The sequence below is a fragment of the Crinia signifera genome, chromosome 19 (genome assembly GCF_055691185.1).
Source record: "Crinia signifera chromosome 19, ASM5569118v1, whole genome shotgun sequence".
Classification (NCBI taxonomy): domain Eukaryota; kingdom Metazoa; phylum Chordata; class Amphibia; order Anura; family Myobatrachidae; genus Crinia; species Crinia signifera.
Window position 1 is genome coordinate 91,036,895 of NC_139226.1, and position 26,079 is coordinate 91,062,973.

Genomic DNA, 26,079 nt, shown 5'->3' on the forward strand with positions numbered 1-26,079 from the left:
CATACTGTAATTCAATACATCTACTTACCTGTAGTCTTAAGTGTCTGAAGCTGTTTCATAAGGAATATTGCAGTTGCATTAAACAGTTGCTTGTCAGTAGTAGGTGAGAAATATCTATCCGTTAAAGCTTTTGCATCATACTCCTGTTCATGATAGTTCTTAACATTGCCGGTATCCATCCTGACGCAGTAGAGTCCGATGATACTAATGAGGCTGAACAGAAGATATAAATAGGTTTTATTGAGCAATATGAACATACATTAAACATTACATAAAAAAACTAATTAATTGCAAGCAAAAATAACTAATGTAAAGAATTATAAACAGGTAAAGTTGAATCATTGCATTATCATATGAAACTTGTTGTTAATATAAAAAATGTTCATTAAAGATATAACACAGCTACTTTGCCCCAGGTATAAACATATTAGGAATACAAATTAATCCTGTGTTTGAGTTTCGTTGTGCAGCATTGCTATGGGCTATGATCCTGATACATTATGCATTCTACAGTACATGCTAAGCAGCTCGTGATCCTTATTAGTGCACATATAGGAGTTGTTGCATAAAAGAACAGGTTTTTTTCAATTAAGAATAAATTTGGGCACCTATGATGTGAGCTGATTCCCAATGAGCAGCTGCTAGGGAGTAGGGGTAGTCAATCCCTATAGGAATTTACCAAAAAGAAAATGAAAGAAGATAGTAGCGCTACTGATACAATAAAAAAGCAAAAAAAAACAAGGTAAATGTTATAATGCAAAACTTACGGAGTATACATGATTAAGCCACTTTAAAATTGTATGAAATACAGAATAAAATAAATAAAAGAAAATATTTGGAAAGCCTCACTCGCAGGTGTTATGATGATGGAGCAAACAGGTTGTATATTGGAAAGAGTCAAATGACCAAGTAAGTGCATTTCACCATAAATTGCTGTGTTACTACTGCTGTAGATATTATGGTTATGTCCCCTGTGATGGGTACCAAAATCCTCTCTAGTTGTATGGTGTCCAATACGAAACTGCTGGATGGATTGTGTCCTAGTGAACCCAAATACTGGAACCAAGCGTCCTCACTCAAGGGTGGCTGCAGATGGATTAGGTCTGGATATCCAGAGAAGGGGGATGCCGATGTTTGAGATCAAGGCTGGTCGTGGCAGCAATTGAACCAATTCATGAATAGTGAGCAACGGTGGATGATGGTCAGCTCCTTAGGTGTAAAACTTGGTCCTGGGAGTGAAGCAGTGACACTGACGCGTTTCACTACCTTCTGTAGCTTTCTCAAAGGTGACTGATGGTGAGGCAGCTACTGTTATAAATGTCCCTGCTAATAAACAGTCTGTCCTTCAATAGGCAATCAATCACTTAATCAATTATCGTAAATAATATGAGTAATAAAAATATAAGAAGGTTGGGAGACAAACGTATAAATACAACATTGAAAACAATGGCCCTCATTCAGATTCAGTCATTCGCATGCACATACGCAAGCATCCATACAAGATTTCTCTGCACGCACGCATCCGCCTTAATCACGCCTATAGTCCTTGCTAATTCATTCGCACGCAAACATACCAAAAGGGGAGTTGCCTTCCATTGCTAGCACATAAAACAGTTCACACGCACAACCCTATTTACATACACACATACAACAAACTCTGCGAACGAGCATGCTCTGGTCCCGCTTGTCTGCTCACGGCATAAACAAACGCACGCAACACGCAATTAGGCAAACATCAATGATTGACATCAGGTTCAACAATTAATGCAGTTAATTGGAATCAATACTAAATTTCCCAAACAAATACAACAGGCACATTTCACTTTAACGGAATGGCTCGTGATTGTGCTGCTCAACTACTCTACCTACATTATTTTGCACTGTAATTGTTAAATATTGTAAACAATTTATGTTGTCTGTTAAACCAGGTTGTAAAAATCAACATGCACCTTTATATTCTATGTGTTACAAGTATTATACATTGCTAGTACAAGTTATATCTTTTAGATATCCTGCAAACAGGTCATCTGACTCATATGTTTACATTTCCACCCCAATCTCGCTCTAACCATAAATGTGAAATATAACAGATTTATTTTGTCATTGTCACAATTGTGACATGTGTAATGTCAAAAAACAAAACCAAAAAAAAAAAACATTAATTCTGAACAAGTTTCATCAATGCAGCAAGACAGCAAGCTGCATCCCTCACATGTACTGCCACATCCCGCAGCATTACCAAACAGGCCTGCCTTCTTTGTGTTCCAACTGCAATTGATAGAGAAACACTAAATGAAATGAACTACGCAACTACATATACATGTAGGTCATGACACACACAGAGCCACATACAGAACAACACATATGCATACACAGACATCCATAAGTAGTAACAAATAGTACTTACATTCCACCTCGCCAGCAGATGACAATCCTGGCTGGGGTTCAGTTTGTGTACCCTCATCTTGGGTGTGGCTACTGGTGGACTGTGGGGATGGAGTGTAGGGAACAAGGTTTGGGGTGGGTGCTATCTCCACTTCGGTGTTTGGAGGTGGGTTGGATGAGCTTGGGTCATGTTGAGGCCCCACATCTTCTTGCTGTGTCACACTGGGGAGGCGTCTGCGTTGGCGTGCTGTGTTTTGTTCCGCACCAGAAATATGTATTTTGTGAATGGTTTGGGAATGAAAAAATGTATTCTCATTAGCATTGTACATTCACAAATAAACTATCACACATCCTGGAACTTTAGAACAATAGACACTTACACTGACAGACATACACACACATACATACATCAATATACATAGTCATAGTACAGGTGACAACTTTTTACTGTATCATACTTTTAGCATGCAATTGGTAGCATAACAGGGTAATGGTTTTTGTATCAACTTACCGCGCCTGATACTTCTCCGCAACAGCTCAAGGTGGGCGGGTTCTCTTCTCCGCAGGTCTGACCAACGCCTTTAAAGCTGCAGGATGGTCCTCCTCGATCCTGTCATCCTCTCTATTTTCCTGCTCACCTCTCTGTATGCTGCACGTTTACCCTCATTTGATATGTATGGAGCTGCGCGCCCTACCCTCTTGTCCATTACTTCTGTAAGGACGCGCAGCTCCCTCTCTGTGAATGTAGCAGCTCTCATATTGGCAATGGCGCAGCAAATAAATCCTTAACTATATATAAACTATGATGCTCTCTGATTGGTTATCTGTAATTTGTACAAAACTTTATCCATACAAACTTATGGGACAAATATGTCTGCCTGCATCTATGCGCCACTATCTTACTGTATACAGGCGTATATATATATATGTACACGAGTATGTTAATATATAAATTCAAACTTCATGTCTGCCTGCATCTATGCGCCACTATCTTACTGTATACAGGCGTATATATACGTGCATTTGTGGCTGGGAAAGGATGTATTTTTAAGCAATTTTGCATATATCAAACCTAGCGTTTTTGACTTTGCACATACATAAATATAGATTGGTTCCTTAAGAAGCAAACAAGCAATAATAATGTTTATGTATAATGTCATGGTATAAATTAATAGTGTTACAATGTTTTAATAATTTAACCAAAAAAACAGCATCGCCCATCCATTGTCAACCTAAAATCAAAAAAAATAAACATTCACAAACATCACATAAACTGTGGGCGAAATGTAATAGGGTGTGATTTTTTAGACATGTGCGATTTTTGGTCAAAAACGGCCGAAATCGCACATTTTTTCGAAAATCGCACATTTAATAGGTTGAAAATCGCGGTAAAAAATCGCACTTTTTACCGCGAAATCGCACTTTTAGAAGTGCGATTTTTAGTCACATTTCAATTCGCATCAAGATGTTTTCCCATTATAAAGTATACAACTCGCAAATGTAATAGGGTGCGATTTTTGGTCAATGTTACCAAAAATCGCAAAAAAAATAGACCAGGTTCTGACAGGCGAATTTGACAGAACCATGCACAGATCATTGAGATCTGTGCATGGTTCTGTTAATAAAAATGTGTAAAAGTGTTTTTATAAAAAAAAAAACGGCGTGGGGTCCCCCCTCCTAAGCATAACCAGCCCCGGGCTCATTGAGCCGGACCTGGTTCCAAAAATACGGGGGGACAAAAAGCATAGGGGTCCCCCGTATTTCTGAAACCAGCCCCAGACTCTTGGACCGGTCCTGGTTCCAAAAATACGGGGGACAAAAAATCTGGGGGTCCCCCGTATTTTGAAACCAGCACCGGGCTCCAACAGCCCGCGGTGTCATGCCACAGCCGGGGGACACTTTTTATACAAGGTCCCCCGGCCAAAACATGAGCACCGTGGCTGGTCAGCCTTGGACGGGGTACCTGGAGGAGTGGGGACCCCCCCAATAAAGGGGTCCCCCCCCCCAGGCTTCACCCGTCCAGGGCTGAAGCCCGGGGCTGTCACCGGCGTCCGTGGCCAGTGGACGCCGGCCTGATAGGGTTAAATCCATCATACATATCATTACATTGCTTTTTACCGGCGAACTACAAGTGCCAGCAGACCTCCCCCGCATGCTGGGACTTGGAGAACCACAAGTCCCAGCATGCAGGGCATTAATGGGCCCGCTGGGACTTGTAGTCCACCTGTAAAAAGAATGTTTATAAAAAACACACACACAGAGAAGTACAAGTTTATTACACACACACACCTCAATTTTACACCAGCATACTTACCATTCCTGGATCCAGCGCTGGTCTGGCTGCTTCACAGCCGGCTCCCCCCGCACTGACAGGCAGCGGGGAGAACCGGCTTTCTCCGTTGCCTGTCACCGGCTTTCTCCGTAGCTTCTGTAGCTCTTACTGAGTGCTACAGAGGCTGAGAGCGCGATTGGCTGAGCTACAGTATGCGTCTCCATGGAGACGCATAGCTCAGCCAATCAGGACTGAGCTATGCGTCTCCATGGAGACGCATACTGTAGCTCAGCCAATCACGCTCTCAGCCTCTGTAGCACTGGGACAGCGCTACAGAAGCTACGGAGAAAGCCGGTGACAGGCAACGGAGAAAGCCAGTTCTCCCCGCTGCCTGTCAGTGCGGGGGGAGCCGGCTGTGAAGCAGCCAGACCAGCGCTGGATCCAGGAATGGTAAGTATGCTGGTGTAAAATTGAGGTGTGTGTGTGTAATAAACTTGTACTTCTCTGTGTGTGTGTTTTTTATAAACATTCTTTTTACAGGTGGACTACAAGTCCCAGCGGGCCCATTAATGCCCTGCATGCTGGGACTTGTGGTTCTCCAAGTCCCAGCATGCGGGGGAGGTCTGCTGGCACTTGTAGTTCGCCGGTAAAAAGCAATGTAATGATATGTATGATGGATTTAACCCTATCAGGCCGGCGTCCACTGGCCACGGACGCCGGTGACAGCCCCGGGCTTCAGCCTTGGACGGGTGAAGCCTGGGGGGGGGGACCCCTTTATTGGGGGGGTCCCCACTCCTCCAGGTACCCCGTCCAAGGCTGACCAGCCACGGTGCTCATGTTTTGGCCGGGGGACCTTGTATAAAAAGTGTCCCCCGGCTGTGGCATGACACCGCGGGCTGTTGGAGCCCGGTGCTGGTTTCAAAATACGGGGGACCCCCAGATTTTTTGTCCCCCGTATTTTTGGAACCAGGACCGGTCCAAGAGTCCGGGGCTGGTTTCAGAAATACGGGGGACCCCTATGCTTTTTGTCCCCCCGTATTTTTGGAACCAGGTCCGGCTCAATGAGCCCGGGGCTGGTTATGCTTAGGAGGGGGGACCCCACGCCGTTTTTTTTTTTTACTTTTTTTTTTTTTGCACAAAATCGCATTTATAAAAATGCGCACATTTTCATGACTGAAAATGCGCACATTTTCATGACTAAAAATCGCGGCAAATCACATTTTTTGCCGCTAATTCGCATCTCATTACATATGCGAATTCGCGGCAAAAAATGCGATTTTTAAAGGTGCGATTTGGTGCGATTTTTTTTTAGTCTAAAAATCGCACCCTATTACATTTCGCCCTGTGTGTTATACTAAACAAGTTTGTCCAACAATCTTGCCGAATTCTTCTACCTAGCCCCTTATTGTAACACATTTACATACACACCAACACTACATTATCACACTGCTAGCTAATAATTGTATATTGCATGTAAAAATTATATTTGTACATTTGTTACTCACCAGTCACGATTTTGTAACTCAGCTACAAGGAGAGGAAATGAAACGACAAATAATTATCCACATTTCATACAATACATACAACACATTCAAGCACTACATCATAACACACATCTGTTTACAGCAAATGACACATGGGACCATGAACTGTGTGAAAGATTGGAAAAAACAATTATATGTGACACTCCAAACAAATTTTTACTTCAATCATTCAAGTACACATAAATATTACCCAAAACAATGTTGGGAAACATACCTGAAAAATCTTGCCACAACAGAGTCGCGTAGGTTGTATCCACGCACATTTTGTGGGGTGCGGGAGCGGCAGGGGGCGACGTCCTGTGGCTCAGGTGGATGGACTTCCTCCTCTGGGAAGGGGACCGCCCTCGTTACAGCAATGTTGTGTAGCAAACAACACAACCCCACAATCTTAGCCACCATGGCAGGCGCATACTGGAGGTCGCCACCAGTGCGATGGAGCACACGGAATCTGCCCTTTAGGAGCCCAATGGTGTGCTCCACCACTTGCCTGGTGCCGACATGGGCCGCATTGTATGACTCCTGTGGGCCTGGTGTGGGTGAGCTGTAAGGAGTTAGGAGCCAGGGCGTGCATGGGTAACCAGAGTCACCCAAAATCCATGCATCACGTCCTTCCAGCTCTTTCAGTCTACGCCATATCCCGGTTTGACGGATGACATAGGAGTCATGGGCACTTCCAGGAAAATTTGCATTAAAGGCCAGGATTTCCATGGATGGTCCACACACCAGCATCACGTTGAGCGAATGATACATCTTCCGGTTACGGTAGATGTGCTCAGTACGTGATGGAGGCACAAATGGTACATGTGTCCCATCCACAGCACCTATCACGTTAGGGAAACCTGCAAGGTGTTGAAACTGCAGCTTAACCCTATCAAGGGTATCCTGGTCCAATGGCATGGCCATGAAGTGCCCCTTGCGTCGAAACATGGCCGACATCACACGCCTCAGGATCCTACTGAAAGTAGGTTGTGAAACTCCAGCAAGCACTGCCACCACTTGCTGGAATGACCCTGAGGCGCAGAAATGCAGCACCGCTAACCACTGTGTGAGAGGCGGTATTGCTGTCGGGAGTCTGTGACCACTTTCAATATCATTCTCTATTAATGAGAGAGTGTGTAAGATGACATGAGCTGGTAACCTGTACCTAGTTTGTACTTCATCATCAGGCATCCCGAAGAGGGTCACACGTGTGCGGTAGATTTTTGCTCGCCCCAGCCTCCTTCCTTGAGAAGGTGGAGCCACACGTAGTTCATGTTGTCTGACACCCGCATGTATTGCCACCACGGAAATCTGTAAGTGACAACAAAATGTCAATATTACATCGATACAAACACACACCAATAACACATATAACATAATACATACGGCCAAAGGATGGCGGAAGAAATCCATAGATGTCACAATCTAAAAAACAAAATATGTATGCACTTTGATGGTATATAAACCATCACTGGTTAACACTGTAACACATTACAATAGTGCTAGTAATGTCTGTTAGCATCAGTAGAATTTGACAATTGCTTCAATCTAAATAAATGGCAACAAACATCTGGACCAATAAATTAAACATGTATGTTGATAAAATTGAGGCTTACCAATGTTAGACCCCAGAAAATCACTCAGCACAATTCCAAATGCCTGTAGACAATCTAAACAACAACAAATTGATACACCCTTTGCATAGTAGCCATTTACATACAATGGACACCATAACACCTGCATGTACACACATGCAATCTAACAAACATCACCATTTCAATGTACGCATGTCACACACTTTAATTTTTCATGTTGATTCAATCAAAATGATTATCAATTATGTGCGCACAAGAAGTTGCTCTAGGATTTGCGTTTAATGATGTGCATATAACACATTTTAATCACCTTTGTAAACTCACATTGGAAAATATCATGCTAAAAAACTCACCGTGTATAACGAATTATCTTACGCAACCAGCAAGTACTGCTAACACTTTAGCAAAGAGTGTGAGACAACGAACAAATCAGCATTTATATAGGTGCATAGCATGTGTTTGGCGTTCACTCCCAAAATGAAAGGATAAGGGGTAATGAGAAAAAACAGACATGGAGTTACTATATAACACCAAAAATATTAAGTAAGCAACAGACACATTTTAAAGACCTAAAACGCACACATGTAATGTGTGTGTTAAATATTGATTTAGGGAGATTACACCACAGTAAATCAAAATGTTGCGCATATCTTATACGCACGGACCCCCAATTCCATGTTTTGCGTGCTGCCACAGGTGTGCACGTTTGCCTGCGAAACGCAGCTTAGAGCAAACATATAAATGTGCACTTGAACACATGAGTCATTTGCTGGTCCAATGACTTCTGATTCGGAAGGAGAGGTGACCTCCGACCACGAGGCAATTATTAGCAAACTGGCTGCCATTACTACAAGTCTCCAGGAAAGGAGGAGAAGAGAGGAAGCAGAAAGTGGGCCAGCTAGTGAACCAGCCATTCCTGAGTCTTCAACATCATCCCAATCACAGCACTTGGGTGCTGGAGTGGCAGGCCATACTCCTGCAGGATGTCCTGGACCAAGTACTGCTGGCAGTCAGGATGTTGGTAGTAAAAGTCGAAACACCCCATTTACTAAGGCCGAACTGGCCATTTTAATTTCCCAAGCCCGGGATTTTGTGGAATTTGGCCCCAAAAAAATGACTCCTACTGCAAAGGACAAAGTATGGAAAGACATTACCAATGCCATAACTAAGGTGTCCCCTCAGGCCCGTGATTGGCAGCATGTCAAGAGAAGGCAAGTGTATTCTGCTGTATGTGTTTGTGTGATGTAAATTGTGGGGAAGAGATGCATGTTTTATCAATTATTTAAAAATCAAGAGTATGTTTGTTTATTTGGCAAGGATAATATATCTATATACTATAATACTGGATTGTTGTGTTCTGTGTGGATATGCAAACATTTAACCAAGTAAACTTGAAACGGGGTTACTCACTTAAGATTTTAATTAGGGCTTGGGTACTACATCATTAAGCAAACCAGTGACAATGCTTTAGAGCACCAAATATACTTAAAAAATGCCATGTGTATAAGGTTTCGCATTGTAGGAAGTGCTGTATTGTAAAAATGTGCTTTGAAAACATTAAATGCTGCGGAAATATATATGCATAATATATTAATATGTATGTAATCTTATTCTGAAGGTGGCAAGATTACAAATCTCGCCTTAAAAGGAAATTATCGGAGCGCTGGAAAGCCAGCCAAACAACAGGGGGTGGCAACTTTCCAGAACACCTTATGTTGACACCCCTGGATGAGATGGCCCAAGAACGTATCGCAGTCGAGGAGATCCAGGGTGTCTCATCAATGGACAGTGAACTACAGGGGGATGACTTTGGTGCTGACATTGGAGGTAAATATAAGTTTGATTCACACGCTTATTTGCACAAGTGTTAATATTCTGATACTCATAAATTCTGATTTATTCACAGATGACAACACTGATGGTGTGGCTTCTGTACCACCAACAACACCTCCTTCCCTTGCTTCTGTCAACACAACACCTGAGGAGACCTTTAACATGGGACAGATGCTGGGCGACATCCGGCAGCAGGGAGTGGCTACTGTTCAAGGTCAAGGGCAGATGCTGCAGCTTTTAACCCAGATAGCATCATACCAACAGGGCCTACAACAGGAAGCTAAACGCCTGAATGAGATTCTAGGCTCACTTCTTGGGTTCATTAAAAAATACATGGCATCCCAGCATGCTTCAAGACGTGCAGGAACATCACCTGTTAATCCGACACCACCTGCTTCTGGGCCACCTGGGGAAGGGCCCTCCAAAAAACCCTTAACAAGGAGACAAACATCTGGTCGGGCCGCAAAAGGGGGTATATCCAAAAGAGGGCGAAAAGCCTGAGGTGGGGGTATAGAGACATTACAGATGTAAGGTCTTTATGCATATTTTCTTTATTAAGTTTAGCACTATAAAGTAAGTGTACTTTGTTTATTCCCTTTACATATAAAGGATTTACTGTAAAAAGTATGAGTTACACTATTTGTGGTGCAAATGCACATTAAGTATGTGACTATAACAAGGGCATTCATTGGCTTAATATTTTGCTTAGTTTTTTTCAAGGTGGCTTGGATAAAATTCACCCTGCCTAAAAAAGCAAACATGTGTGTAATTGCTTTAAAATGTACATTGTTGTAGTACAGTATATTTTAATTTGTGTTTCTCAAACAATGCAACAAAAATAAAAAAAATAAAAAATCGTTAACATGTGTCACGTGTTGTGTTGTGATGGCAATATGTGATATATATATGTATATATATATATTTTTTTTTTTTTTCTGTGTGTGTAAATTTGAGAGTTGACACATGTCGACAAATGTAGAAATGGCCAACATGCACAACCTAGTGGAGTACTTTTTTATATACTGGTGTGATGCTACATCAGAACATTTCATAATGTTGTGAGTTGTTGTATTATTTTTAAAATGCTTTTTAGACATTAAACTTACCAGGAACAGTGGTTTTGAGGTGCTAACATCTCATAGCTGTTGGTAGGCATTGAGTAGTTGTGCTGAGTTAATTGAGTAACAAATTGACGCATTGATTGGTGTAAATGGTGTGCAGGTGCCATTGATTTAGCCATGCGTGTGGATTGGGCTTGCGAATGAGAAGTCGGCAAAAGTATGGTCTGCGAAACTTAAAACCTGCTTGGTCCTTTCGAATGTTTTGCAGTTTGAGGCTAACAAGCGCGCAAGCACACATGCCAAGCCAAACCCCTCCACTTGGAGTTAACGCCCATGTGTCCGCCCAGGTATACGCCCAGTTTTGCTCATTATTCTGGTCGCGCCCATACAAACGCCCACATCACGCCTACTTTCAAATCATTCGTTCGCAAGAGTTCTGCTGCTCGGTAGGTTGCTTGCGAATAGGTTGAAGTCTCCTTGCACATGCGCATTGTGTATGTTGCACATGCGCAATGGATGCATTCTGCAGATAACAGCGAATTCGCATGCGAACGGCCCAATGTGAATAAGGGCCAATATGTAGACATTCATTTTTTATTTTTTTATTGAAGAAGTCTTATTTTGGATGAAAAGAAACCAGATCGTGGGAAAGTCATAATAAGGTTAGGTCTAAAATGTGTTGGGCTAAAGGACCTCGGGCAGGAGACGGGGTGGAGAGAGGTGGAGCAAGGTCGGAAGAAGGGTCCCAAACGGACCCTTGCGGGCTCACTTTGCTCGCCACGCTTCGGCAACCAGTGGTGGCGTGGATAGTGAAGGAGCAAGCCCCCTGGCCTTGCTCCTGCCCCTGGGCTTGGAAGGTCCTTTAGCCCAACACAATTTAGCATCTACCGTATAAAATAATAATGAGGTAATTTCCTGATTCTGGTCACATGACCGGCATAAATTCTATAATAACAAAGGTAACAGTCAAAATAAAAATATATAGATGGATATAGAAGGTTAGATAATAAACAGCTCATTTGCGGCTGGTAGATTCAGAGAAATAAAAAGATTTTGTATGGTAGAAGTAGAGAAAAGCAACAGTGGAACGCTTCTGCGTTCCACCGACCGGTCCTCAGCTTCTGCCCCCCACCGGGTATGACGTTGCAGAGCTAATTTAGAGGCATGTTACCAGTTCAGCTTCCAGCAAGTCTCAGGTGGAACGCATATGCGTTCCATCCGCTGGCCCCGGCAGTGCACTACACGGGGGGGAGGACAGGTTCAATAGGTGTGCCAAATGTATGCATAGAATGGCCCACAAGAGATATAGTTCCAGCCTAATTATGGATCCTGTGGAACACTATGCGCTCCATATATTGCCCTCTGCTTTTCATCCAATGGAATACATGGAGACTGGGGTGCAGCCCTAGAAACCAAGCTAGCGGAGCACACATGTGCCTGACCTGAAATCAACCTGGATATAATATTGATGACCTCAAGTAAGGCGGGTCAATATAATAGTGCCCAACATATGGAGAGAGTGAGCGACCCGCACCATATATGGTACGTAGGATGTTTATGTGGGTTTTTAGTGTGTATGTGAATGGCAGTGAGCCCACCTATGGGAAGTTTATTATATATAAACACTTTCCTCCTAGGTTAAGGGTGCTGTCTACTGATTAGTAAATATGAATTCATGTAGAAAAGAAAAAGCAAATCAGTTTCACTGTGACGCACTCCTAATTCACACAATGTCAAAGTTGACTAAAATTCAAATATATCTTTATTGAATAATTTATAGTAATTAGTATCACTTACAGGTCATAGTTATTTAAGTAGTAATTTTAAATTTTTAATATTTATTAAATAATGTTTGACCCGATAATATGTTTCCCTGTGTCAGGGATTATGATGGCGAAAATGTTAAAATAAGAAGAATGATAGGTATAGAGAAAAAGAAATGTGTAGAAAGATTAAAATTGTTCTCTGTTGGCCGTTAGTATAGAGTATTTCTGAAATAATTCCTGTTAATAATTCAGGTAAGTATGGTACATAATGTAAGTTGAAATGTAATAATAAATGGGTTTTTATTCCCAACTCTGCAGCTAATATCGTCTTGTCTTGCGTGCTCTTTATTACTTTATTGATTAATCAATCAAGGTGACACATTCACTGTATTGCTACCACCATGGAGTGTATGCTATGTTAGTGCAAGCTTAATCACATTGTTACTGTGTGTGCGTTATTTGGATCGCACGTCTGCTAAACCTTAGCACTTAAATGGGCTTAAATATCATGTGTACCCCGAGGTTAATATTTCCTTCTCAGAGGGGATTTACACTATTCACATGTGTGCATTAATTCAAGAAGTGCCCATGGGCCAGGTGAGTATCAGATAGGAGAAAGGGTGGTGACCTGCCGTACGGCCTAGTGCACCATTTCTATCTCCAAATCCTATCAATCAAATCTTATAGTCACATCCATATAAGTAGGTGCATTAATTCACTGTCAGTGCTTCTTATGTCACTATAATAAGTAGCTGCGCTCCTTATTGCGCGTCTCCTTGCATGTGTTCTGGCGTGCATCTGGCATGTATTCAGTAAGATACACCGTGCATATCTGTTGCTGTGATGCTCATATAATAACGCGTTGTCATGTGTGCGTTAGAACCACATCTATAATGTTTTAAGCATTCACAGTTATCTCAGCAATTGGCTTAGAGCAAATTGTCCCGTCTGTACTGCATGTATTGCAATCAATATTGCATGCAAAAAATTATTCACAACAGATTGTCCAATTTGTACTGTGTATGTTGCAACTGATCATACATGCAATTGTTGTTTAGATATATTCATGCAGATTGATAAGAGCACATTGCACAGTCTGTACTGTATGTGTTACAGCCAATCATATACGCAATTAAAGTTCAGATATATTCATGCCTGACTGGTCAGTTAATGCCCGTTCTGCAGGATGTATTTTATATATCAGTAATATTCTGAGATTAATCCAATTTCATGTTATTACATGCTTCTGGCTACCATCTAGATATTTGCAAAGCGTCAAGGTTGTTAGGCGTGAATTGATGTCACTTTATTTCGAGGCTGTTATTACCAGTTACTGGGTGAACAGTTCATAACTTATGCATGCGCCCAGTATTAATAGCGCTTCTAATCTGTGTGTTTTATAAACACTTCTGAGATATAGATGCGCCGGAGCGCTCTCAGAGAGCTGAGCAGTCCGCAGCCCACGCTCGGGTCACCGAGCTCTGCCTGTATTGCAGCGTCTCGCGTGCACCCCGCTATCCCGACTGAGACACACGCTGTGGTAAGCGCTGCTACACGCTGCGTGTTAGATACAGAGTTACTGACACATAATTACATTTGGATACATTTCAACTAATACATTTAACGGTTACAACAGAGCGAGCTGCCGATGCGCATTTCGCCTGTGTCGGCTTTTTCAAGGCTGACCTTGGGCACTTCTTGAATTAATGCACACATGTGAATAGTGTAAATCCCCTCTGAGAAGGAAATATTAACCTCGGGGTACACATGATATTTAAGCCCATTTAAGTGCTAAGGTTTAGCAGACGTGCGATCCAAATAACGCACACACAGTAACAACGTGATTAAGCTTGCACTAACATAGCATACACTCCATGGTGGTAGCAATACAGTGAATGTGTCACCTTGATTGATTAATCAATAAAGTAATAAAGAGCACGCAAGACAAGATGATATTAGCTGCAGAGTTGGGAATAAAAACCCATTTATTATTACATTTCAACTTACATTATGTACCATACTTACCTGAATTATTAACAGGAATTATTTCAGAAATACTCTATACTAACGGCCAACAGAGAACAATTTTAATCTTTCTACAAATTTCTTTTTCTCTATACCTATCATTCTTCTTATTTTAACATTTTCGCCATCATAATCCCTGACACAGGGAAACATATTATCGGGTCAAACATTATTTAATAAATATTAAAAATTTAAAATTACTACTTAAATAACTATGACCTGTAAGTGATACTAATTACTATAAATTATTCAATAAAGATATATTTGAATTTTAGTCAACTTTGACATTGTGTGAATTAGGAGTGCGTCACAGTGAAACTGATTTGCTTTTTCTTTTCTACATAAGTGCCCAACATATATCATATAATAAATCATAATGTTAACCACAAAATAGAGTGGTAATACATGTAGACAGTGGACAGAGAAATATATATCACAATAATAACAGAAAAAATAATAAGCAGAGTGGAATTATAATAAAACAACTTTTAGTTTATACCTTTGAGGATAAGTGTGACATTGGGATTTGTCACAATCAGAAATAAAGGGATAAATTCAAGATGTTGTAGGGACGTTAGAATAGACTCGGAATTTTATATATAGCTAATAGATCTTAATAATATCTCTGATTGGGAAAAAAAAAGTTAAACAGGCAATCAATTGGACCTAAAATACTATGCTCAATTCCATTTCCTCCTTAAGGCCTTTTGGAAACAGACAATCAATCCTAAAGGTGCAAAAGATTTCCTGTCTGCAAAGGGTATGGAACCTGTCTCCTCCACGTATTGTGGGTGGTATATGCTCAAGTCCTGTTAAGCACAAGCATTTTGGGTTGTTTTTATGGCATTCAGCATAGTGCCCTGAGACACTATGTACCCTTTCAGGACATTCCTCTGGTGTTGAAGATAGCGTACTGTATTCTCAGAGATCTGGTGGTTCTACCCACATATCTTAGGTTACAGCTGCAGGATAGCATACAAACTACAAAAACTGTATCGCAGTTAATAAAACTCTGAATATTGATTGTGTCGGCCAAGATTTCAATAGTGGTAGCTTTATTCTCTATATGGCCACAGGTGATACATTTTGTTTTCCCACATCGGAAACAACCAACAGGCTTTTTTGGAAACCAACCTGATGTCAGTTTCGATAGTTTTCAGAAAGCTAGGTGCAAGTATGTTCTTGAGAGATTTATTTCTACGGAAAATGAAAAGTGGTTTAGTGGGTAACAAATCCCTAAGAGTTTTGTCTTGTTTAAGGATGGAATCATTTTTGCAAATAATTTTTTTTAATCTTACAACATTGGCTGTTAAACGTAGAGATAAAAGAGCATCAACAGTGTGTCCAATATTTGGAGTCTTATGGCACAAGAGGGTGTCTCTATCCCTATCTCTAGTGGTTTCATAGGCCTTTTTACCAGTTGTTTAGGATATCCACAGGTTTGGAATGACTCCATCAGTTTCACAGCTTGTTGGTCAAACATCCATAAATTTTGTCTAAGGTGAAGCCTCTGCCCCTTCGGAATATTTTTAAACCAGGTAGGATGATGAGAGCTTTTGAAGTTCAGGTAAGAGTTAGAATTGACAGATTTTCGATAGTTGGACGTTTTGATCTTGCCATCAACAAATTCCACAGTGATATCCAAAAAAATAATAGTGTGGGAGTGGTGATTGGAAGTGAAGGTTAAATTAAAAGAGTTGGAATTAAGGTGCAAAACAAAGGAATTAATAGAAGTGACATCCCCATCCCAAATGAAAAATAAATCATCTATATAGCGGCCACAGAGGACCAGATTTGAGCCAAAGTCAGACCCCCACACTAGTTGGTATCCACTGGAGGAGGTGCATACCACCCCTGCCTGCATACCATCCCCAGCCTGCATACCACCCCGGCCTGCATACCACCTCCTGCCTGCACACCAACCCCTACCTGCATACCACCTCATGTCTGCATAACACTTCCTGTCTGCATACCACATTCTGCCTGCATACCCCCATCTGTCTGCATACCACCTCTATCCTGCATACCACCACCTGTCTGCATATCACCTCCCACTGGCATACCACCACCAGTCTGCATACACCTTCCTGCCTGCATGCTACCCCCTGCCTGCACATCACCCCCTGCCTGCATACTGCCCAGCCTACATACTTCCCCTTGCCAGCATACCAGCCCTACCTGCATAATAGGCAGGAGCACCTCTAGTGTCTCCCAACTACCCCACACACCGTGGGATACTGCCATTTCCTGGGTGATACAGTCCCAAAAAACTGGACCGTACATTAAAAATCTGGACAGTTGGGAGGTATGAGAGAGGGGTGAGGCAAATACATGGTGCTAGTGGCCATGGGTTCCCAGCTGCCATGGGCATGTTACTGAGTTGTACACTTGGAATGATTTGTGCTATACTGTATATACAGTACATTTGTAGTATTCCACAGGTACAGGGTCTATAAGAGCATTGGGTGTATGCAATGGCATAACAATAGCCCTGCAGACCCCGCGCCAGTGGAGAGGCACTGTGTTCCGCTGCTGCCTGCCTTACCCCATAACCGCCCTGCCGTGGCCTCTGTAACCGGCACATGCAGATCTACTTCTCTACGGTCCCAGCACTCTCCCACACAAAATGTCCGCCCCCTTATAGCAGACCAGGGATGTCCCAAAGCAGTATTTTAAGGGTGTGTAGACGCCTGAGGGGCCAGTAGAACTTGAAATGGAGCATCTTGGGAAGCAAAAGTATCAAAGGCATAGAACCTCAAATATGTGTGGACTGAGGACAACGTTGCTGCTTTACACTGCTGCTCAGTGGAAGCACCAAAATGAGCAGTCCACAAAGAACCAGCCGACCTTGTGGAGTGTCCAGAAATAGAAGAAGGTAATGGAATATTCGCCTTCTCATAAGCCTGTTGGATTGCCATTCTGATCCAGAGAGTTAAAGACTGCTTGTGAGCAGGCCACCCTCTTTTGTGAAAAGCATACATGATGAACAAAGAATCCAAACATCTGATGGATTCAGTACATTGAACATAGATCTTGAGCACCCACACAATGTCCAAAGATCTCTTCTTGGAAGACAACCTGGTGGAATTCAGAGCAGGAACCACTATTTTCTGGTTAACATAAAACTTAGATACAATTTTAGGTAGATAGGAGCGCCTTGTCCTTAAGACAGCCTTATCCTTATGAAAAATAAGAAATGGGGAGTGACAAGATAAGGCCCCCAAATCTGACACCCTCCCAACTGAGGCAATGGCCATCAGAAAAACCACTTTGAGTAAGCCACTTTAACTCAACTTAAGGCAATGGTTCCAAGGGCAGATCAGAAAGAGCTGCAAGAAACAACAACAAATCCCAAGGGGCAGCTGGAGGTGTGTACGGGGGTTGAATCCTGAGAATCCCTGAAAGACTGTCCAGACGTCTGGTAATGTGACCAATTTAGAATGGTAGATTTTGAGTACCCCTTGTCCTGCGCTCTTTCTCAGGCTGCCTTTGGGTTGTCACTAAAGGTCTCCCTCAGACCTTGGAATATAGCAGAAATGGTTGGATGTGACAATTTACAGGCGCCAGAGATTTGGTAAAAAACATATAAAATTTTATTTTGACAAATAGCATAGGTTCACATATAAAAAAAGGATATGTTGAAGATGAATCCTTACCCCTAAGGGTATTTGGAGCCAGCAAGGGATGGAAAAAGTGCAGGGATGCAGTCCGGAAGTGCACACTGCTGTGGCCCCAAATACCTTAGCACTGGTCAGGTTCAGTCTAGTGGTAGTCCAATCAGTCACTGCCGCCAATGCGTTTCGAGCAACAGGTGTCCTTCTTCAAGTGCCCTTGATGAAGAGCACCTGTTGCTCGAAACACGTTGGCGGCAGTGACTGATTGGACTACCACTAGACTGAACCTGACCAGTGCTAAGGTATTTGGGCCACAGCAGGGTGCACTTCCGGACTGCATCCCTGCACTTTTTCCATCCCTTGCTGGCTCCAAATACCCTTAGGGGTAAGGATTCATCTTCAACACATCCTTTTTTTATATGTGAACCTATGCTATTTGTCAAAATAAAATTTTATATGTTTTTTACCAAATCTCTGGCGCCTGTAAATTGTCACATCCAACCATTTCTGCTATATTCCAATGTGACCAATTGTCTTTGGAACCATACAGATAAAGCAGACGAACCCTAATGGATGGCAGGTGCAAAGCCTTATCCAGAACACTCTGAAGGAAGGACAACAGTGTCACCCCTTAAACTGTTTGGTGTTGAGCGATCTCACCTTATAATGAGTGAAATAGGTGTGCCACACCCTACAGTAAACCTGAGGGTGTGGCACTTAGCCACTTTTGCTTTCCAGACAGCCTTTCCTCCTTAATACGGCTGTCTCAAGAGCCACGCCATCAAATTTAGTATCTTCAGATCCGGGTGCAGACAAGGACCTTGACTGAGCAGATCCATTCGCAGAGGCAACTGAAACGGAGGAGCAGCTGACAGCTGTACTAGATAAGGAAAACCAATGTCTACTGGGCTACACTGGTGCCAACAGGTTTAGACTCCTCCCCTCCTGCTTGAACTTACTGAAAATTTGAGGAAGAAGTGATACTGGTGGATAAACGTATGGAAGACGAAAGTTTCACCATACGGGCCGAGCTAGAGGATCTCTGGCTCTGGATCTAAACAGCGGCACCTTGTAATTGTATTGAGAGGTCATTAGGTCCACATCTGGAGTGCCCCATCTCTTGGCTATTTGACTAAACACCTCAGGGTGTAGAGACCATTCTCCCACGTGAACATCTTGGCGACTCAAAAAGTCGGCTTCCCAGTTCAGTATCCCTGGGAAAAACACAGCAGAGATGGCTGGCAGGTGGCTTTTGGCCCACTGGAGGATCTTGGACACCTCCCTCATGCCCTTTATGCTTTTAGTGCCTCCTTGGTGGTTTATATAAGCCACCATGGTTGCATTGTCGGACTGTATCTGTACAGGTCTGCCCTGCAACAGATCCTGCGACAACTGGAGTGCATTTAACACTGCTCTTAACTCCATCAAGTTTATGGACAGCCTTGTCTCCTCTTGGGAGCACTTTCCTTGCAAGGCTCCCCAACCCCAGCAGACTTGAATCTGTGGTGAGGAACACCCTCGAGGTCGATCAAACACCACCGCAGTGACTCCCAGACCTCTGTGGTTAGACACATTGTCCGGGAACATATGGACTAAAAGCGGCTGTCCCATCTGGCCAGGATCAGTCTCTGCAGAGGGCGAGAGTGGAACTGCACCCATTCGACCATTTCGAACGTGGATACCATCATGCCAAGAAGTTTCATGGCCTGGTGTATGGAGACTCTCTGTAGTCGAAGGAGATTCTGAATCTTGAACTGCACTTGCTGGCTCTTTTCCAGAGGGAGTATTAGCCTTTAAGCATCGGAATACAGAGCAATGGGGACATGTAGGTACGCATCTTGAATGTCCAAAGACACCATGTAGACCCCTGGTTGCATTGCTAACACAATAGACCTGAGTGTTTCCATGCAGAATTTTGACACCTTCATGAACTTGTTCAGTGATTTTAGGTTCAGTATAGGCCTAAATGACCCATTTGGTTTTGGAACCAAAAACAGGGTCGAATAATACCCTTGGACCCGTTGATGTATAGGCACTGGCACAATCACCCTGGATTAAAGCATGGAATCTACAACCTGATGTAAACAAGTCCTTTTTACAAATCATGAAGAAGGAAGAGGAGCGGAGGAGGAGGAGAGAGAGCCGCAGCCAAACAACCCAGCCAGAACAAGGGTCAGGCTCTCAACCAGACCCTGGGCCAAGTTCATAGGCTCAAGCAGGGCCAAGTAACCAGGCAGAACAAGATGTGCCATTACTTGGAACATCTGAGACCCAGCAGGTGCATGGTGAGGTGACTGATCGCCCCAGGAAATGGACTGCATCATCTAGGAAGCATGCTAGCCAGGATCCCAGCCAAAAGAACCAAATGCCCTGCTTTTCAGGAGCGAGAATTACAGATGTTGGTCCCCCGAGCACAGGAATGGATAGAGTTAACCACCAGGAGGATGACCCCCTCTGTGAAGGACAAGATTTGGGATCAATAAGGTGGCACCATTGCAGAGGGATGTGAAGTCTGTGAGGAAAAGACAAGTGTGTTGTTTATCCAGATATATATACTTATTTGTGTCAATCTGTCAAATTTGTCTATATCATTTAATATAAAGGTGTGTTAGCAGTTAGTTTGAAACTTCAGTGACACGTGTGAACACAATCATAAAGGGGAGTGCTTTACATGAGGTGAATGGTTTTCCTAATAATTTAAGTAAATTTAAACATGTGTAATAAGCAACATATATACAGTAGGTGACACCTGCACCATTTGGTTGAGGGTCTCATTTGAGGTCATGTGGAGTATGTGATGGGTCATCCATAATTGTGGGTCAAAAATGTAGTAGTAGAAAAATGTGTCATAAGAATCCTCTAAATAAAACATACTGACATATGTTATTGCCATTACCCTTCAATAGAGTTACGTATGTGATAGTGTGATGCATTATAATGGTTACAGAAATGTGTGCCCTGCAAACATATACAGATACATACCATACCACCAACAATGATAAATTATCAGTACTAATGCTGTGTAGTACCAGAGGTGCAGGATTTCAAATCGGGCATGAAGAGGAAGATAAGTGATCGGTATCTTCACAGCATGACCACCAGAGGCGGGCTGGACCGGGGGGCAGGGTGCCATGTGACCCCCGGACCGCTCTATTGATTAGTGCTGTGGGCTGCCCAGTGATGCAAGCCGACATCCCCTGCCATATTCTTTACCCGCACCACCTACTCTCGCTGAGTGGGGAGTAGGACAGCTGCCGGAGCACAGAACCGCAGACTTCAAGTTCCCTCCCCCTCCGGCGGCTCTCGGCCAATTGCTGCGCGGCTCCTGACCTGAACCAATCAGAGCTTGTGTACCAGAAGCTGGGTCCTGAGCTCTGATTGGCTCACGATGCGGGCGCCATTTGAAATGGCCGAGATGCTGCCGCTTCATGGTGCTCTACCACTTGCTCCTCTGTGATACAGAGCAGCTGCTGTTCCGACTAGCGTCCAGATTCCCCAGTGCTGTGCAGGCGCCACGTAACTGATTGCAGGAAACTTCGGGTGGATAGGGGTGGGATTGTGATGGCACTCTGCCTGTCCCACCCATTATTCCGCTCACCCCCTGACCATACCCAGCATCTCATCTCCTGCTCATACCAGGTTGTGGCTGCCCATCTCCTCTCCATCCTTTATCATCCTGCTTATACCCAGCTGCCCACCTCCTCCTACCCTGCCAATTCCCAACTCCCCTACCCATCTCCTGCCCATACCCAGCCTCCCATCTCCTGCCCATACCCAGCCTCCCATCTCCACCTGCTCATACCCAGCTGTCCATCTCCTCCTACCCTGCCCCTTCCCAACCCCCTACCCATCTCCTTCTGCCCATACCCAGACTCCCATCTCCTCCTGCTCATACCCAGCCTCCTATCTCCTGCCCATAACCAGCCTCCCATCTCCTGCCCATTCCCAGCCTCCCATCTGCTGCTCATACCCAGCCTCCTATCTCCTGCCCATACCCAGCCTCCTATCTCCTGCCCATTCCCAGCCTCCCATCTGCTGCCCATACCCATCCTCCTATCTCCTGCCCATACCCAGCCTCCTATCTCCTGCCCATTCCCAGCCTCCCATCTGCTACCCATACCCAGACTCCTATCTCCTGCCCATACCCAGACTCCTATCTCCTGCCCATACCCAGCCCCCCCATCTCCTCCTGCTCATACCCAGCATCCCATCTGATCCTGCTCATACCCAGAATCCCATCTCACCCTGCTCATACCCAGCTGCACATCTCCTCCTACCCTGCCCCTTCCCAACCCCCCTACCCATCTCATCCTGCTCAGACCCAGCTGCCAAGGAGGAGGAGAAGCAGAGGTGCCCGGCCAGGGAGATGGAAGAGCAGCGGCACCCGGCTGGCTAGAGGGGAGCAGTAGCATCACCCAGATGTGTAGAAGGGCAGCAGCAGTAGCGCCCGCCCGGTGAGATGGAGGAGCAGCAGTGGCAATCAGCCAGGGAGAGGAGGAGCAGTGGCACCCAGCCAGGAGATGGAGGCTAATCGATGCTGGTAAAAGGAGACCCCCCACACCTCAAATCACCCTCTCTCACCCCCTGTCACTACACCCCCCTCCTGCCCCCCATTACTCTATCACCTCTCACTGTCCATCACCTCACCCTCTCGCGCCCCATCACCTCACACCCGCTTTTGCCCTGTCACCTCCTCTCTACCACCGTCATTTTGCCCTGTCACCACACCACTGTCTTCTCATCACGTCACCTTATCTCGTCCTCTTACCACATCACCTTGCGTCCAATCACCTCACTCCCTTGTCACCTCACCCCCTCAGTCTCTTTCCTTTTTTTTTGCTCTCTCAGTCCCCTTTTCTCTCTCCTCTGCTCTCTCTATCACCCTCTCTCCCCTGCTGTTTCTCCACTTTTTATTTCCCTTTTCCCCCTCTCCTATCTTTCTTCCCTCCTCTCTTCCTTCCGCCCCCTCTCTTTACCTCTCTCTGCCCCTAGTCTATCTATCTCCTCTGTGTCTCTCTACCCCTAGTCTCTGTAGCTCCCCTCCTTTCTCCATGCTTCTTTCCCTGACACACTCTTGTTTTCTCTCTCTCCCTGACACCCTCTCTCTCTATTTTTTCTCTTTGAAACTCACTCTTGCTCCTGTCTCTCTCTCTCCCTGACATTCTCTTACTTCTACTCCACACTCCTCCTTTCTATCTGATACCATCTCTCTTTTCTCACACCTATTTCTTTTGAGGAGTGAGAAAGAGAGGGCTTCATGGGAAAAAAGAGAGGGAATCTCTTTTTCCATGGCGCCCTCGCTGTCTCACTCAAGTTACCCCTATAAGAGAGTAATTAGAAGCCTTACTGTGAGGCCTAATATTTAATGGGAATTGGGGTATGTGGCATAATGAGTAATGGATATTCTGATGTGTGGCATAATGTGTATTGGGCATTACAGTGTGTGGCATAATGTGTAATGAGCATTACGGTGTGTGGCATAATGTGTAAGGGGCATGATGGAATGTGGCATAATGTGGCTACCCCCACCCCTAGTTTAATGTGACCATACCCCCTCATGACACATGGCCATGCCTATTTTTAGCTATCAGTACCAATAAGAAAATGTCTTTACTTGCACAACTGGGGCCGCCTTAAAAACAAAAAAAGGGCCCTGTTGGTCCAATGTATTGTCCAAATCCACCTCCCTCTGTGTCCTGCAGGGCTATGGAAGCTCTGCAGGTCCAAAATTAGCTACAAAGCAAATTGATACTGCCGAGCATAGGCGACAGTATCATAGTCAGTGAGTCATTTGTGTGCGGCTCTTGTGCTCGGGTGTGGTATAGGGGTCCGACAGTCAATAGCCCGACGTCGGGATCCCGACTGGCTGGACCCAGACAGCATGGTGAGCCAGCGGCGTAACTATAGCACCGCAGCCCCCGCCACCGCGGGGGGGCGCTGTGCATGTGGGGGCGCTGGGGGCTGCGGTGCTATAGTTACCCCCCAATCCCCCGCAGACTTACCTATCTCGCTGGTCCCGGCGGCTCCGTTCTTCTGCTGAGGACCACCACAAAATGGCCGCCCCCATATAGCACACAGTTCTCTGAAACTGTCTGCTGTATGGGGGCGGCCATTTTGTGGTGGTCCTCAGCAGAAGAAGAACGGAGCCGCCGGGACCAGCGTTATAGGTAAGGTTGCAGGGGATTGGGGGGGGGTTTGCATGGGCGGCGGGGGATTGGGGGTGCGCGGCGGGGGGGGGGCGCCCCCCCCTAACGGCGGGGGGGCGCCCAAAACTTAGTTACGCCACTGTGGTGAGCGCAACTAAGCCCCTTGCGGGCACGGTGGCCACCTATTCTATCCACGAGGGAAAATAGCAGGTGGCCGTCGGGAACCTGTCTGTCGGTGTTTTGACAGTCGGGATCCCGACGTCGGGTAAATGCCTGTCGGGACCCCATCCGGCATCCCTTGTGCTCCACTTAGCGAGCGACAGCTGAGCACACACAGCATGCGCAACAAGCCTCACACAGGGTAGCGTAACTTATTAATGACACGTCCGCCCTGCTGCTAGGAGCATTGACATTCAGAACCACCCCCTTTTTAATACCTACAGGCTACATTACCAATTGATATATACTCTCCCCCCCCCCCCCCCCCAAGATTTTTATTAATACATCTTTTGTTTCAATAAAAAAAAAACACCATTTAATGATGCGCTGTTACTTATGGGCCAGTGTCCTGGACTTGCCCCCCCCCAGGCTAAAAGTTGCCAGCCAGCCCCTGATGACCACCGGGAGTGGTCCTATGTCCTCCAATCTGGAGTATACCCCCCTGGAGTACTTTGCCTTAGATGTCATCGATGAGGCAGAGATCAGGGGGGTAGCTAATATGGATAGCGAGCTCCCGGCTGAGGTTTTTGCTGCTGAGATATCAGGTAAATGTGGAAACTGCATTGTTGATGGTAACATACATTGTTTATTGATGTGATGTTTAAAAGAAAATAGCTGTGCTGCTTAACAACAATAAATATTATTTTCCAACATTAAATGAACGTGTTTGATGTGAAATGTTTTGTGTTAATTATGTAACATCAATACATTATTTGTGTGTACATACACATCATTGAGTATGGTGTTGAGGTGGATGAAGGGATGGCTTGATCATGGTTGCCTAGCTGACCCTCTCCATGAGGAAGAAAATGTTCAGCTCCACCATTTACCAGGTAATTTATGATTGGTGACCTACTTAATAGCTGAGAAAGGTGTTTCACCGCAGGTGATGTTACTCATACATTACCAGTTAAGTCCAGGAACAGAGCATTGTCTCCCTCATGGAGTGGGTCAGGTAGGCAACCATGGGGTTAATGAGACATTTGTAACAGAGGAATACATATGTGTCCTCCCTTCCCAAACAACAGTGATGGATGTTGATAGTGAGTGGTAGAGGTGAAGATGTGTGATTCCACCAAGCATGCAAAAATGGATAGTGTGAAACCATCACCTAAGAAGTTACAAATTAGATGTTACAGACTGATGGGCAGATGTTGCTAACCTTTGCTAGAGATATGTTTTGTCAATAATGTGCTTCCTGGCATCTTACATACAGAGTGTGAGAAAGAAAGTCAGGAGAAGATTGGATAGTTAAACATCAATGTCCAAGGTAACTATTTGTAAGATTGTGGACAAAATTGTGTCCATGAGCAGAAGACACTTAACAAACATTGCAGGTAAGAAAGGTGAAACAAAACCACATTGTTGCAGTTAAACGTGATAGATGTGTGTAAATAAATAATGTGAAGCGTATGTTTGTGTTGCAGTGAAACAGTTGACACATGTTGACTCCAATGAATTGTGTATCCTGTTTTCCTAACATTAAAAGCACACTTGCATTAAGGGTGAAGATGGTTATCACATAACTAATTCCACATATTCAAACATGTGTATTTTGTATAATACAACATAAATATAAACCTACCTTGAAATGGTGACAAGTGTAGAAAGAGAACCTTACAAATTAAGTCAGGGCTGTG

The 26,079-nt window shown here is 44.3% G+C and overlaps 1 protein-coding gene across 1 annotated transcript in view; it reads right to left on the bottom strand.

The window, feature by feature from the left end:
* The window catches only part of LOC146041894 (nicotinamide N-methyltransferase-like), a 32,380-nt gene extending 6,301 nt beyond the window's left edge, over positions 1-26,079 (bottom strand). Inside the window, exons 1-2 of the mRNA XM_083161754.1 lie at positions 26,025-26,079; positions 29-213 (exon numbers count right to left, since the gene is read on the bottom strand). Of these exons, the coding sequence (XP_083017880.1) occupies positions 29-179 (151 nt within the window). The 5' untranslated portion in view covers positions 180-213; positions 26,025-26,079. The remainder of the gene's footprint in view (positions 1-28; positions 214-26,024) is intronic.